At 46.2% G+C, this 17,465-nt stretch overlaps 1 protein-coding gene across 7 annotated transcripts in view; it reads right to left on the minus strand.

Annotated features, from left to right (window-relative positions):
• LOC140111705 (uncharacterized) overlaps positions 1 to 17,465 on the minus strand; it is a 37,808-nt gene that overhangs the window by 15,239 nt on the left and 5,104 nt on the right. For 5 of the 7 annotated variants that reach the window (XM_072132409.1, XM_072132410.1, XM_072132407.1 and 2 more), the window contains exons 3-7: positions 5,398 to 11,227; positions 5,119 to 5,282; positions 4,085 to 4,270; positions 2,655 to 2,733; positions 2,259 to 2,389 (exon numbers count right to left, since the gene is read on the minus strand). In XM_072132409.1, coding sequence (XP_071988510.1) covers positions 2,259 to 2,389; positions 2,655 to 2,733; positions 4,085 to 4,270; positions 5,119 to 5,282; positions 5,398 to 11,227 — 6,390 coding nt within the window. Of the gene's footprint in view, positions 1 to 2,258; positions 2,390 to 2,654; positions 2,734 to 4,084; positions 4,271 to 5,118; positions 5,283 to 5,397; positions 11,228 to 17,465 lie in introns of those variants that run through there. The other 2 variants (XM_072132408.1, XR_011852210.1) reach the window with 2 other exon arrangements.

Genomic DNA, 17,465 nt, shown 5'->3' on the forward strand with positions numbered 1-17,465 from the left:
ATGAATAATGTAGACCTGTCATTTTGGGGCGCACAGTGAAAGACGTAAAATCCAAGCCCACAAGAGAACGTCGCAAATGCGTTTTTTCATCATTTTCGCGGCATTCAGATTTTTTTCCCCAATTCCCAGTATAGGGCATAGAATATTAAATACTGTCACTATGAAGTGCAATTTGTTACGCAAAAAACAAGCCCTCACACAGCTCTGTACACAGAATAATAAAAAAGTTATAGATTTTTGAAGGTGGGGAGTGAAAAATAAAGACGCAAAAACGAAAAAGGGCCCGGTCCTTAAGGGGTTAAAGAATCTTCTACATTTCACTGGATTCACATGGAAATTTACCCTGGATCTGCTTCCCCTGCAGGCGTACAGCCTGCCAGCCCCCCTGTAGTTGTACAGCCTGCCAGCCCCCCTGTAGTTGTACAGCCTGCCAGCCCCCCTGTAGTTGTACAGCCTGCCAGCCCCCCTGTAGTTGTACAGCCTGCCAGCCCCCCTGTAGTTGTACAGCCTGCCAGCCCCCCTGTAGTTGTACAGCCTGCCAGCCCCCCTGTAGTTGTACAGCCTGCCAGCCCCCCTGTAGTTGTACAGCCTGCCAGCCCCCCTGTAGTTGTACAGCCTGCCAGCCCCCCTGTAGTTGTACAGCCTGCCAGCCCCCCTGTAGTTGTACAGCCTGCCAGCCCCCCTGTAGTTATACAGCCTGCCAGCCCCCCTGTAGTTATACAGCCTGCCAGCCCCCCTGTAGTTATACAGCCTGCCAGCCCCCCTGTAGTTATACAGCCTGCCAGCCCCCCTGTAGTTATACAGCCTGCCAGCCCCCCTGTAGTTATACAGCCTGCCAGCCCCCCTGTAGTTATACAGCCTGCCAGCCCCCCTGTAGTTATACAGCCTGCCAGCCCCCCCTGTAGTTATACAGCCTGCCAGCCCCCCTGTAGTTATACAGCCTGCCAGCCCCCCTGTAGTTATACAGCCTGCCAGCCCCCCTGCAGTTATACAGCCTGCCAGCCCCCCTGCAGTTATACAGCCTGCCAGCCCCCCTGTAGTTATACAGCCTGCCAGCCCCCCTGTAGTTATACAGCCTGCCAGCCCCCCCTGTAGTTATACAGCCTGCCAGCCCCCCTGCAGTTATACAGCCTGCCAGCCCCCCTGTAGTTATACAGCCTGCCAGCCCCCCTGCAGTTATACAGCCTGCCAGCCCCCCTGCAGTGTACAGCCTGCCAGCCCCCCTGTAGTTATACAACCTGCCAGCCCCCCTGTAGTGTACAGCCTGCCAGCCCCCCCCCCTGTAGTTATACAGCCTGCCAGCCCCCCTGTAGTTATACAGCCTGCCAGCCCCCCTGTAGTTATACAGCCTGCCAGCCCCCCTGTAGTTATACAGCCTGCCAGCCCCCCTGTAGTTATACAGCCTGCCAGCCCCCCTGTAGTTATACAGCCTGCCAGCCCCCCTGCAGTTATACAGCCTGCCAGCCCCCCTGTAGTTATACAGCCTGCCAGCCCCCCTGTAGTTATACAGCCTGCCAGCCCCCCTGTAGTTATACAGCCTGCCAGCCCCCCTGCAGTTATACAGCCTGCCAGCCCCCCTGCAGTTATACAGCCTGCCAGCCCCCCCTGTAGTTATACAGCCTGCCAGCCCCCCCTGTAGTTATACAGCCTGCCAGCCCCCCTGTAGTTATACAGCCTGCCAGCCCCCATGTAGTTATACAGCCTGCCAGCCCCCCTGTAGTTATACAGCCTGCCAGCCCCCATGTAGTTATACAGCCTGCCAGCCCCCATGTAGTTATACAGCCTGCCAGCCCCCCTGTAGTTATACAGCCTGCCAGCCCCCCTGTAGTTATACAGCCTGCCAGCCCCCCTGCAGTTATACAGCCTGCCAGCCCCCCTGTAGTTATACAGCCTGCCAGCCCCCCTGTAGTTATACAGCCTGCCAGCCCCCCCTGTAGTGTACAGCCTGCCAGCCCCCCCCTGTAGTTATACAGCCTGCCAGCCCCCCTGTAGTTATACAGCCTGCCAGCCCCCCCCTGTAGTTATACAGCCTGCCAGCCCCCCTGTAGTTATACAGCCTGCCAGCCCCCCTGTAGTTATACAGCCTGCCAGCCCCCCTGCAGTTATACAGCCTGCCAGCCCCCCTGTAGTTATACAGCCTGCCAGCCCCCCTGTAGTTATACAGCCTGCCAGCCCCCCCTGTAGTTATACAGCCTGCCAGCCCCCCTGTAGTTATACAGCCTGCCAGCCCCCCTGTAGTGTACCATCATCCGCCTCACCTTCTAGCATCTGGGACATCTTCAACTGGCAGGAGAATAAGGAGCGGTCCAATGCCAGGCCAATTTCTTTCCAGCTGTACTTATACAGCTTACAGTACTCAATCAGTTTCTCCTCTTCTTTCTTTGAGAATCTGGAAAAGCAGACACAAGGATATCATGACTGAGCTTAAAGGGGTTGTCCAGGAATAATAACAGATGGTCCATGCACATGCTCGCTATTTACCCCTGGTCAACGTATTCCATGAGCAGCAGTCACCAGACACCGAAAAATGAATCTCACCGATTACCACAGGATAGCAGCCAATACTGCGCACAGACCTCCCAGAGGTAATCCCAGACACTCCCATTATAAAGAGGAGGAACGTCATGAATGGTTACCGGAAAACCAGGACTTACCGTCCTCGCCTTCCAACACCGCAGTACAACCTCGCTCCACGATACAAAACCTCATAGACAGGGCGATATATACCTGCAGCTTAAAACAACCCAAAACAGATGAAATAGGATTATTACTTATATTCCTGTACATAGGGGGCAGTATTATAGTAGTTATATTCTTGTACATAGGGGGCAGTATTATAGTAGTTATATTCTTGTACATAGGGGGCAGTATTATAGTAGTTATATACTTGTACATAGGGGGTAGTATTATAGTAGTTATATTCCTGTACATAGGGGGCAGTATTATAGTAGTTATATTCCTGTACATAGGAGGCCAGTATTATAGTAGTTATATTCTTGTACATAGGGGGCAGTATTATAGTAGTTATATTCTTGTACATAGGGGGCAGTATTATAGTAGTTATATTCCTGTACATAGGGGGCAGTATTATAGTAGTTATATTCCTGTACATAGGGGGCAGTATTATAGTAGTTATATTCCTGTACATAGGGAGCAGTATTATAGTAGTTATATTCCTGTACATAGGGGGCAGTATTATAGTAGTTATATCCCTGTACATGGGGCAGTATTATAGTAGTTATATTCCTGTACATAGGGGCAGTATTATAGTAGTTATATTCTTGTACATAGGGGGCAGTATTATAGTAGTTATATTCTTGTACATAGGGGGCAGTATTATAGTAGTTATATTCCTGTACATAGGGGGCAGTATTATAGTAGTTATATTCCTGTACATAGGGAGCAGTATTAAAGTAGTTATATTCCTGTACATAGGGGGCAGTATTATAGTAGTTATATTCTTGTACATAGAGGGCAGTATTATACCGTAGTAGTTATATTCTTGTACATAGGGGGCAGTATTATAGTAGTTATATTCCTCTACATAGGGGGCAGTATTATAGTAGTTATATTCCTGTACATAGGGGGCAGTATTATAGTAGTTATATTCTTGTACATAGGGGGCAGTATTATAGTAGTTATATTCTTGTACATAGGGGGCAGTATTATAGTAGTTATATTCTTGTACATAGGGGACAGTATTATAGTAGTTATATTCCTGTACATAGGAGGCAGTATTATAGTAGTTATATACCAGTACATAGGGGGCAGTATTATAGTAGTAATATTCCTGTACATAGGGGGCAGTATTGTAGTAGTTATATTCTTGTACATAGGGGGCAGTATTATAGTAGTTATATTCCTGTACATAGGGAGCAGTATTATAGTAGTTATATTCCTGTACATAGGGGACAGTATTATAGTAGTTATATTCCTGTACATAGGGGGCAGTATTGTAGTAGTAATATTCCTGTACATAGGGGGCAGTATTGTAGTAGTTATATTCTTTATATGGGTGGTTAGGTGGTTGATAAAATGTAAGAATAAACTTACAAATAGCAGTAAATGGATTTTTTTCACTTACCAAGAGTTTGAAGAAATTTGTATGCAGTTTTCAGTTGCATGATTGTTTTCTTCTTTTCTGGATACTTGTGAGGGTTAAAAATCATATCTGGCGAATCTATTCCGACAAGTTTCATAAATTTCGCTAAATTGCTTTTTATCTGTTCGTCTTCTGCCGAGGTAAATTTGCTTCGTCTGTACATAATTCCTGCAAAGTGCACAAGGCGTCTTTTACACGTTTGTATCAGGTGATTATTTTCATTGATTATCCGATCCCCACACTTACTAAAGTAAGCAGCTCCTAGTGCTTGAACAAACCCCGCAGTGTTAGAGTGATGGCGTTACTGGAAACCTCCGGTAACGCTGTCAAACAGTGTGGCGGGGTACAATGTAATTATATGGGATACAATGTAATATTCATGAGGGGGCAGGGTTGGGGCACTGGGCTAGGGGCGGTGACTGCCGCCTGACGCACAGCAGTCACTGCCGGCCTATGGAGAGAGTGGGGCGGTCCGGGGAAGAGGCAGCGCATCGGACCGCCCCCTCATGAATACATCGGACAGCTTTGCGAGCGGTCCGATGATTATATTGTACCCCGCCGCAATGTTTGATAACGTTACCAGAGGTTTCCAGTAACACCATCACTATAACACTGCGGCGTTCGTTCAAGTACCGAAATTTTGGGTGACAGGTCCTCTTTAAAGCTGGTTTTACATCTTTCCTCCACTCCCAGGAGGGTAAAAGTGCTTTTATTAAAGGGGACTTCCCTGTGTGTGCATAACTGTAGAAACTGTAACAAACCCTCAGCTAATCTAGGGTTTCACATCACAGAAGCCAGTAGAGAAGTGTGAGGTCAGAAAGGGTTAAAGGGGGGTGTGCTGTGGATAGATTATTACACTATGACCGCTGCAGTTGGACCTCACTGTACACCTCTCATTAGTCGGCTTATACTTTGCAGGAGAATGGGGTCCCCTTTTATTAGGTCCCGCCTCTGTCCCACCTAGTCGGGCACTTTACAAGCTTTTTTTGTGCAAATAAAGACTGAATCCCACCTACCTAGTTTTTTGGCCACTCTGACTCTCTCCACTTCCTTAGTCTGTATTAAGGTCACTAGGGTCTTATCAGACGCTTTGGGAAAATATTCCTTAAGCAACTCAAAGTCTTGTCTGCTTATGTAAGAAATACGATACATTTTAAGATGACGGAGCTCTGCTATTCGCCTGTGGAATCACAAGTGAAGGAGAAATGTTACTTGTACGGGCCGTTGCTGTGAGCCTCCGCCGTGCTTTACACTGCAGAGTATTAGCTCTGGCAGGGTCTTCTACAATCACTTACTTCATGTGCTCCTCGTACTGAAGAGTCTCCCCTCCGCCCTGTGTAGCTGGATTCTGGTCAGAGTTCGGAGGTCGGCTGCTTGAGGTTGGCTCGGTGGTCTCCGAAAGACTTTCATAGTTTACAAGTCCCGCACTAGAGCACTGCTGCGTGTGGCGGTCATCTGTTCCATCTTCATCATTGGTAAGTTCACCTACACTGATGGTCCCCCCTCCCATGTTTGCCTCCATTGTGATGTGTTCAGATTCCTGCTGAGGGTCATCCTTCCTTTTTCTTTTCTTCTGTTTTTCTGTTTGTTCCACACCTCCTTCCACCCGCTCTGGATTCAAAGAACCATCAGGACATCTCCATTGTGACATACGTTCCTGATCAACAACTTCTTCCTGGAGATCTCCACCACCTTTCCTTTTCTTATGTTGGATCTCAGGAATCAATTGTTCCGTCACTATATCGTCTTCAGCTTGGTCTATGTTCACGCCATCTTCCTGGAGCTCTGCGTCATCCTTCCGCTTTTTCTTTTTTTTCTTCTTATGTTGGATCTCAGGAATCAATTGTTCCGTCACTAGATGGTTTTCAGCTTGGTCTATGTTCACACCATCTTCCTGGAGCTCTGCGTCATCCTTCCGCTTTTTCTTCTTATGTTGGATCTCAGGAATCAATTGTTCCGTCACTATATCGTCTTCAGCTTGGTCTATGTTCACACCATCTTCCTGGAGCTCTGCGTCATCCTTCCGCTTTTTCTTTTTTTTCTTCTTATGTTGGATCTCAGGAATCAATTGTTCCGTCACTAGATGGTTTTCAGCTTGGTCTATGTTCACACCATCTTCCTGGAGCTCTGCGTCATCCTTCCGCTTTTTCTTCTTATGTTGGATCTCAGGAATCAATTGTTCCGGCACTAGATGGTCTTCAGCTTGGTCTATGTTCACACCATCTTCCTGGAGCTCTGCGTCATCCTTCCGCTTTTTCTTTTTTTTATTCTTATGATGGATCTCAGGAATCAATTGTTCCGTCACTACATGGTCTTCAGCTTGGTCTATATTCACACCATCTTCCTGGAGCTCTGCGTCATCCTTCCGCTTTTTCTTTTTTTTATTCTTATGATGGATCTCAGGAATCAATTGTTCCGTCACTACATGGTCTTCAGCTTGGTCTATATTCACACCATCTTCCTGGAGCTCTGCGTCATCCTTCCGCTTTTTCTTTTTTTTCTTCTTATGTTGGATCTCAGGAATCAATTGTTCCGTCACTATATCGTCTTCAGCTTGGTCTATATTCACACCATCTTCCTGGAGCTCTGCGTCATCCTTCCGCTTTTTCTTTTTTTTCTTCTTATGATGGATCTCAGGAATCAATTGTTCCGTCACTAGATGGTCTTCAGCTTGGTCTATGTTCACACCATCTTCCTGGAGCTCTGCGTCATCCTTCCGCTTTTTCTTTTTTTTCTTATGTTGGATCTCAGGAATCGATTGTTCGGTCACTAGATGGTCTTCAGCTTGGTCTATGTTCACACCATCTTCCTGGAGCTCTGCGTCATCCTTCCGCTTTTTCTTTTTTTTATTCTTATGATGGATCTCAGGAATCAATTGTTCCGTCACTATATCGTCTTCAGCTTGGTCTATGTTCACACCATCTTCCTGGAGCTCTGCGTCATCCTTCCGCTTTTTCTTTTTCTTCTTATGATGGATCTCAGGAATCAATTGTTCCGTCACTAGATGGTTTTCAGCTTGGTCTATGTTCACACCATCTTCCTGGAGCTCTGCGTCATCCTTCCGCTTTTTCTTTTTTTTCTTCTTATGTTGGATCTCAGGAATCAATTGTTCCGTCACTATATCGTCTTCAGCTTGGTCTATATTCACACCATCTTCCTGGAGCTCTGCGTCATCCTTCCGCTTTTTCTTTTTCTTCTTATGTTGGATCTCAGGAATCAATTGTTCCGTCACTATATCGTCTTCAGCTTGGTCTATATTCACACCATCTTCCTGGAGCTCTGCGTCATCCTTCCGCTTCTTTTTCTTCTTATGTTGGATCTCAGGAATCAATTGTTCCGTCACTACATGGTCTTCAGCTTGGTCTATATTCACACCATCTTCCTGGAGCTCTGCGTCATCCTTCCGCTTTTTCTTTTTTTTATTCTTATGATGGATCTCAGGAATCAATTGTTCCGTCACTACATGGTCTTCAGCTTGGTCTATATTCACACCATCTTCCTGGAGCTCTGCGTCATCCTTCCGCTTTTTCTTTTTTTTATTCTTATGATGGATCTCAGGAATCAATTGTTCCGTCACTACATGGTCTTCAGCTTGGTCTATATTCACACCATCTTCCTGGAGCTCTGCGTCATCCTTCCGCTTTTTCTTTTTTTTCTTCTTATGTTGGATCTCAGGAATCAATTGTTCCGTCACTATATCGTCTTCAGCTTGGTCTATATTCACACCATCTTCCTGGAGCTCTGCGTCATCCTTCCGCTTTTTCTTTTTTTTCTTCTTATGTTGGATCTCAGGAATCAATTGTTCCGTCACTAGATGGTTTTCAGCTTGGTCTATGTTCACACCATCTTCCTGGAGCTCTGCGTCATCCTTCCGCTTTTTCTTTTTTTTATTCTTATGATGGATCTCAGGAATCAATTGTTCCGTCACTACATGGTCTTCAGCTTGGTCTATATTCACACCATCTTCCTGGAGCTCTGCGTCATCCTTCCGCTTTTTCTTTTTTTTCTTCTTATGATGGATCTCAGGAATCAATTGTTCCGTCACTAGATGGTCTTCAGCTTGGTCTATATTCACACCATCTTCCTGGAGCTCTGCGTCATCCTTCCGCTTTTTCTTTTTTTTCTTCTTATGTTGGATCTCAGGAATCAATTGTTCCGTCACTAGATGGTTTTCAGCTTGGTCTATGTTCACACCATCTTCCTGGAGCTCTGCGTCATCCTTCCGCTTTTTCTTTTTTTTATTCTTATGATGGATCTCAGGAATCAATTGTTCCGTCACTACATGGTCTTCAGCTTGGTCTATATTCACACCATCTTCCTGGAGCTCTGCGTCATCCTTCCGCTTTTTCTTTTTTTTCTTCTTATGATGGATCTCAGGAATCAATTGTTCCGTCACTAGATGGTCTTCAGCTTGGTCTATGTTCACACCATCTTCCTGGAGCTCTGCGTCATCCTTCCGCTTTTTCTTTTTTTTCTTATGTTGGATCTCAGGAATCGATTGTTCGGTCACTAGATGGTCTTCAGCTTGGTCTATGTTCACACCATCTTCCTGGAGCTCTGCGTCATCCTTCCGCTTTTTCTTTTTTTTCTTCTTATGATGGATCTCAGGAATCAATTGTTCCGTCACTATATCGTCTTCAGCTTGGTCTATGTTCACACCATCTTCCTGGAGCTCTGCGTCATCCTTCCGCTTTTTCTTTTTCTTCTTATGATGGATCTCAGGAATCAATTGTTCCGTCACTAGATGGTTTTCAGCTTGGTCTATGTTCACACCATCTTCCTGGAGCTCTGCGTCATCCTTCCGCTTTTTCTTTTTTTTCTTCTTATGTTGGATCTCAGGAATCAATTGTTCCGTCACTATATCGTCTTCAGCTTGGTCTATATTCACACCATCTTCCTGGAGCTCTGCGTCATCCTTCCGCTTTTTCTTTTTCTTCTTATGTTGGATCTCAGGAATCAATTGTTCCGTCACTATATCGTCTTCAGCTTGGTCTATATTCACACCATCTTCCTGGAGCTCTGCGTCATCCTTCCGCTTCTTTTTCTTCTTATGTTGGATCTCAGGAATCAATTGTTCCGTCACTAGATGGTCTTCAGCTTGGTCTATGTTCACACCATCTTCCTGGAGCTCTGCGTCATCCTTCCGCTTTTTCTTTTTCTTCTTATGTTGGATCTCAGGAATCAATTGTTCCGTCACTATATCGTCTTCAGCTTGGTCTATATTCACACCATCTTCCTGGAGCTCTGCGTCATCCTTCCGCTTCTTTTTCTTCTTATGTTGGATCTCAGGAATCAATTGTTCCGTCACTAGATGGTCTTCAGCTTGGTCTATGTTCACACCATCTTCCTGGAGCTCTGCGTCATCCTTCCGCTTTTTCTTCTTATGTTGGATCTCAGGAATCAATTGTTCCGGCACTAGATGGTTTTCAGCTTGGTCTATATTCACACCATCTTCCTGGAGCTCTGCATCATCCTTCCGGTTTTTCTTTTTTTTCTTCTTATGTTGGATCTCAGGAATCAATTGTTCCGTCACTATATCGTCTTCAGCTTGGTCTATGTTCACACCATCTTCCTGGAGCTCTGCGTCATCCTTCCGCTTTTTCTTTTTTTTCTTCTTATGTTGGATCTCAGGAATCAATTGTTCCGTCACTATATCGTCTTCAGCTTGGTCTATGTTCACACCATCTTCCTGGAGCTCTGCGTCATCCTTCCGCTTTTTCTTCTTATGTTGGATCTCAGGAATCAATTGTTCCGGCACTAGATGGTTTTCAGCTTGGTCTATATTAACACCATCTTCCTGGAGCTCTGCATCATCCTTCCGGTTTTTCTTTTTTTTCTTCTTATGTTGGATCTCAGGAATCAATTGTTCCGTCACTATATCGTCTTCAGCTTGGTCTATGTTCACACCATCTTCCTGGAGCTCTGCGTCATCCTTCCGCTTTTTCTTTTTTTTCTTCTTATGTTGGATCTCAGGAATCAATTGTTCCGTCACTATATCGTCTTCAGCTTGGTCTATGTTCACACCATCTTCCTGGAGCTCTGCGTCATCCTTCCGCTTTTTCTTTTTTTTCTTCTTATGTTGGATCTCAGGAATCAATTGTTCCGGCACTAGATGGTTTTCAGCTTGGTCTATATTCACACCATCTTCCTGGAGCTCTGCATCATCCTTCCGGTTTTTCTTTTTCTTCTTATGATGGATCTCAGGAATCAATTGTTCCGTCACTAGATGGTCTTCAGCTTGGTCTATATTCACACCATCTTCCTGGAGCTCTGCGTCATCCTTCCGCTTTTTCTTTTGTTTGTTTTTGAGAACCAATTGTTCCTTCACTGAATTATCGGGAAAAACTACACTTCCCGCCTCTTGTTCTGTGTTCCCCGCAGCATCCTCATTCTTTCTTTTGGTAGCAATTACTTCTGTAACACAAGTCTGCTCAGCACTTTCATCTTCACCATCTTTCCGCCTTTTCTTCATCTTGCTTGTATATTGGGCATGGGAAGACGACGATACCTCTACTAAAGCATCTTCCCTGAATGCTTTCCTATGTTTTTTCTTTGACCTAAGTTCACTATTCAGCGTTTCTTCAGTGAAACCATCATGTCTTTGGAGTCTGGCCTCGGATTTCTGAGATCTCATGATTTGAAGGCCAGTAGCTGAGGTCTCATCCACTGTGCAGTCATCACCCTGCAGGTAAGGTTTATCCTTTCTTTTCTTCTTTTTGTGGCTTTCATACTCTTGTTCTAGAGTCTCAGTATTTTCCATCTTATCCTCATAAAAACCTCCACCGCCCTGATGCAGAACCTTCACTGATTCGTCCTCCATTACTCGCTCCTTACAATCTTTCTTTGTTTTCTTTTTTTTCTTTTTAAACCTTCCTTCTACATGATTACAGTCGATATGTGGAGCTTCCTTAGTAAAATCCTCATCACTGATTAGTCTGTTAAAATCTTTAGCTTTATGAGATTTTTTAGATTTTTCTTTATGTCTCGGGTGAAGGACAACCGAGGAGGAAGCATCAGCAGTGATCTCATTAGCCTCCTCACTACATTCTTCCTTTTTCTTCCTTCTCTTTTTTGTGAAGGTTTCTCCATTTTCTTGGTCCTCCTGTCGTTCAATACAAGCATCTGCTAGAAAAAAAAAAGAGTGAATAATCAATCTTGTGCAATGCTGTAGTGTACTTTACTGATACACTAGGGCAGGGGTCGGGAACCTATGGCTCGCGAGCCAGATGTGGCTCTTTTAGAGGCCGCATCTGGCTCGCAGACAGGGTGAGCGATTCGGACGCCCACCATGTAATTCCATCGCACCTGTCTCTTTAAGACAGGCGCGATAGACATGCAGAGCGACGCAGCCCCTGCGTCGCTCCGTACTTTGCAGGACACAGGCGGCCGATGACGTCACGGCGCCTGTGTCTCTGCGCGGAGGTGCGGGAAGTCGGAACCGCGGGAAGACGGAGCTGTCACTAGAAGCGGTGAAGAAGCGGTGTGGAAGCAGAACTGCATGTAAGTATAAGTTTTATTATGTTTTTTTTGGCAATTTCTGTATGGTATTTTTTTGGCATTTATTGGGAATGAGTGGCCTATGGGATCGGGATACTTACTGGGGGATGTGCATACTCACTGTACTGGGGGATGTGCATACTCACTGTACTGGGGGATGTGCATACTCACTGTACTGGGGGATGTGCATACTCACTGTACTGGGGGATGTGCATACTCACTATACTGGGGGATGTGCATACTCACTATACTGGGGGATGTGCATACTCACTATACTGGGGGATGTGCATACTCACTATACTGGGGGATGTGCATACTCACTATACTGGGGGATGTGCATACTCACTATACTGGGGGATGTGCATACTCACTATACTGGGGGATGTGCATACTCACTATACTGGGGGATGTGCATACTCACTATACTGGGGGATGTGCATACTCACTATACTGGGGGATGTGCATACTCACTATACTGGGGGATGTGCATACTCACTATACTGGGGGATGTGCATACTCACTATACTGGGGGATGTGCATACTCACTATACTGGGGGATGTGCATACTCACTATACTGGGGGATGTGCATACTCACTATACTGGGGGATGTGCATACTCACTATACTGGGGGATGTGCATACTCACTATACTGGGGGATGTGCATACTCACTATACTGGGGGATGTGCATACTCACTATACTGGGGGATGTGCATACTCACTATACTGGGGGATGTGCATACTCACTATACTGGGGGATGTGCATACTCACTATACTGGGGGATGTGCATACTCACTATACTGGGGGATGTGCATACTCACTATACTGGGGGATGTGCATACTCACTATACTGGGGGATGTGCATACTCACTATACTGGGGGATGTGCATACTCACTATACTGGGGGATGTGCATACTCACTATACTGGGGGATGTGCATACTCACTATACTGGGGGATGTGCATACTCACTATACTGGGGGATGTGCATACTCACTATACTGGGGGATGTGCATACTCACTATACTGGGGGATGTGCATACTCACTATACTGGGGGATGTGCATACTCACTATACTGGGGGATGTGCATACTCACTATACTGGGGGATGTGCATACTCACTATACTGGGGGATGTGCATACTCACTATACTGGGGGATGTGCATACTCACTATACTGGGGGATGTGCATACTCACTATACTGGGGGATGTGCATACTCACTATACTGGGGGATGTGCATACTCACTATACTGGGGGATGTGCATACTCACTATACTGGGGGATGTGCATACTCACTATACTGGGGGATGTGCATACTCACTATACTGGGGGATGTGCATACTCACTATACTGGGGGATGTGCATACTCACTATACTGGGGGATGTGCATACTCACTATACTGGGGGATGTGCATACTCACTATACTGGGGGATGTGCATACTCACTATACTGGGGGATGTGCATACTCACTATACTGGGGGATGTGCATACTCACTATACTGGGGGATGTGCATACTCACTATACTGGGGGATGTGCATACTCACTATACTGGGGGATGTGCATACTCACTATACTGGGGGATGTGCATACTCACTATACTGGGGGATGTGCATACTCACTATACTGGGGGATGTGCATACTCACTATACTGGGGGATGTGCATACTCACTATACTGGGGGATGTGCATACTCACTATACTGGGGGATGTGCATACTCACTATACTGGGGGATGTGCATACTCACTATACTGGGGGATGTGCATACTCACTATACTGGGGGATGTGCATACTCACTATACTGGGGGATGTGCATACTCACTATACTGGGGGATGTGCATACTCACTATACTGGGGGATGTGCATACTCACTATACTGGGGGATGTGCATACTCACTATACTGGGGGATGTGCATACTCACTATACTGGGGGATGTGCATACTCACTATACTGGGGGATGTGCATACTCACTATACTGGGGGATGTGCATACTCACTATACTGGGGGATGTGCATACTCACTATACTGGGGGATGTGCATACTCACTATACTGGGGGATGTGCATACTCACTATACTGGGGGATGTGCATACTCACTATACTGGGGGATGTGCATACTCACTATACTGGGGGATGTGCATACTCACTATACTGGGGGATGTGCATACTCACTATACTGGGGGATGTGCATACTCACTATACTGGGGGATGTGCATACTCACTATACTGGGGGATGTGCATACTCACTATACTGGGGGATGTGCATACTCACTATACTGGGGGATGTGCATACTCACTATACTGGGGGATGTGCATACTCACTATACTGGGGGATGTGCATACTCACTATACTGGGGGATGTGCATACTCACTATACTGGGGGATGTGCATACTCACTATACTGGGGGATGTGCATACTCACTATACTGGGGGATGTGCATACTCACTATACTGGGGGATGTGCATACTCACTATACTGGGGGATGTGCATACTCACTATACTGGGGGATGTGCATACTCACTATACTGGGGGATGTGCATACTCACTATACTGGGGGATGTGCATACTCACTATACTGGGGGATGTGCATACTCACTATACTGGGGGATGTGCATACTCACTATACTGGGGGATGTGCATACTCACTATACTGGGGGATGTGCATACTCACTATACTGGGGGATGTGCATACTCACTATACTGGGGGATGTGCATACTCACTATACTGGGGGATGTGCATACTCACTATACTGGGGGATGTGCATACTCACTATACTGGGGGATGTGCATACTCACTATACTGGGGGATGTGCATACTCACTATACTGGGGGATGTGCATACTCACTATACTGGGGGATGTGCATACTCACTATACTGGGGGATGTGCATACTCACTATACTGGGGGATGTGCATACTCACTATACTGGGGGATGTGCATACTCACTATACTGGGGGATGTGCATACTCACTATACTGGGGGATGTGCATACTCACTATACTGGGGGATGTGCATACTCACTATACTGGGGGATGTGCATACTCACTATACTGGGGGATGTGCATACTCACTATACTGGGGGATGTGCATACTCACTATACTGGGGGATGTGCATACTCACTATACTGGGGGATGTGCATACTCACTATACTGGGGGATGTGCATACTCACTATACTGGGGGATGTGCATACTCACTATACTGGGGGATGTGCATACTCACTATACTGGGGGATGTGCATACTCACTATACTGGGGGATGTGCATACTCACTATACTGGGGGATGTGCATACTCACTATACTGGGGGATGTGCATACTCACTATACTGGGGGATGTGCATACTCACTATACTGGGGGATGTGCATACTCACTATACTGGGGGATGTGCATACTCACTATACTGGGGGATGTGCATACTCACTATACTGGGGGATGTGCATACTCACTATACTGGGGGATGTGCATACTCACTATACTGGGGGATGTGCATACTCACTATACTGGGGGATGTGCATACTCACTATACTGGGGGATGTGCATACTCACTATACTGGGGGATGTGCATACTCACTATACTGGGGGATGTGCATACTCACTATACTGGGGGATGTGCATACTCACTATACTGGGGGATGTGCATACTCACTATACTGGGGGATGTGCATACTCACTATACTGGGGGATGTGCATACTCACTATACTGGGGGATGTGCATACTCACTATACTGGGGGATGTGCATACTCACTATACTGGGGGATGTGCATACTCACTATACTGGGGGATGTGCATACTCACTATACTGGGGGATGTGCATACTCACTATACTGGGGGATGTGCATACTCACTATACTGGGGGATGTGCATACTCACTATACTGGGGGATGTGCATACTCACTATACTGGGGGATGTGCATACTCACTATACTGGGGGATGTGCATACTCACTATACTGGGGGATGTGCATACTCACTATACTGGGGGATGTGCATACTCACTATACTGGGGGATGTGCATACTCACTATACTGGGGGATGTGCATACTCACTATACTGGGGGATGTGCATACTCACTATACTGGGGGATGTGCATACTCACTATACTGGGGGATGTGCATACTCACTATACTGGGGGATGTGCATACTCACTATACTGGGGGATGTGCATACTCACTATACTGGGGGATGTGCATACTCACTATACTGGGGGATGTGCATACTCACTATACTGGGGGATGTGCATACTCACTATACTGGGGGATGTGCATACTCACTATACTGGGGGATGTGCATACTCACTATACTGGGGGATGTGCATACTCACTATACTGGGGGATGTGCATACTCACTATACTGGGGGATGTGCATACTCACTATACTGGGGGATGTGCATACTCACTATACTGGGGGATGTGCATACTCACTATACTGGGGGATGTGCATACTCACTATACTGGGGGATGTGCATACTCACTATACTGGGGGATGTGCATACTCACTATACTGGGGGATGTGCATACTCACTATACTGGGGGATGTGCATACTCACTATACTGGGGGATGTGCATACTCACTATACTGGGGGATGTGCATACTCACTATACTGGGGGATGTGCATACTCACTATACTGGGGGATGTGCATACTCACTATACTGGGGGATGTGCATACTCACTATACTGGGGGATGTGCATACTCACTATACTGGGGGATGTGCATACTCACTATACTGGGGGATGTGCATACTCACTATACTGGGGGATGTGCATACTCACTATACTGGGGGATGTGCATACTCACTATACTGGGGGATGTGCATACTCACTATACTGGGGGATGTGCATACTCACTATACTGGGGGATGTGCATACTCACTATACTGGGGGATGTGCATACTCACTATACTGGGGGATGTGCATACTCACTATACTGGGGGATGTGCATACTCACTATACTGGGGGATGTGCATACTCACTATACTGGGGGATGTGCATACTCACTATACTGGGGGATGTGCATACTCACTATACTGGGGGATGTGCATACTCACTATACTGGGGGATGTGCATACTCACTATACTGGGGGATGTGCATACTCACTATACTGGGGGATGTGCATACTCACTATACTGGGGGATGTGCATACTCACTATACTGGGGGATGTGCATACTCACTATACTGGGGGATGTGCATACTCACTATACTGGGGGATGTGCATACTCACTATACTGGGGGATGTGCATACTCACTATACTGGGGGATGTGCATACTCACTATACTGGGGGATGTGCATACTCACTATACTGGGGGATGTGCATACTCACTATACTGGGGGATGTGCATACTCACTATACTGGGGGATGTGCATACTCACTATACTGGGGGATGTGCATACTCACTATACTGGGGGATGTGCATACTCACTATACTGGGGGATGTGCATACTCACTATACTGGGGGATGTGCATACTCACTATACTGGGGGATGTGCATACTCACTATACTGGGGGATGTGCATACTCACTATACTGGGGGATGTGCATACTCACTATACTGGGGGATGTGCATACTCACTATACTGGGGGATGTGCATACTCACTATACTGGGGGATGTGCATACTCACTATACTGGGGGATGTGCATACTCACTATACTGGGGGATGTGCATACTCACTATACTGGGGGATGTGCATACTCACTATACTGGGGGATCTGCATACTTACTAAATTAACTGTGATGGGGCCTCTGAATATAATAAAACTGGGGTGGGGGAATTTATATATGGGGCAAAATTTATCAAGCAGGCCTGCTCTTTTTTGTCAGCATCTTTTTGTCAATAGGAGCTCAGTGGGAGGCGAAATTACCCAA

Source organism: Engystomops pustulosus, unplaced genomic scaffold, assembly GCF_040894005.1.
Source record: "Engystomops pustulosus unplaced genomic scaffold, aEngPut4.maternal MAT_SCAFFOLD_553, whole genome shotgun sequence".
Lineage (NCBI taxonomy): Eukaryota > Metazoa > Chordata > Amphibia > Anura > Leptodactylidae > Engystomops > Engystomops pustulosus.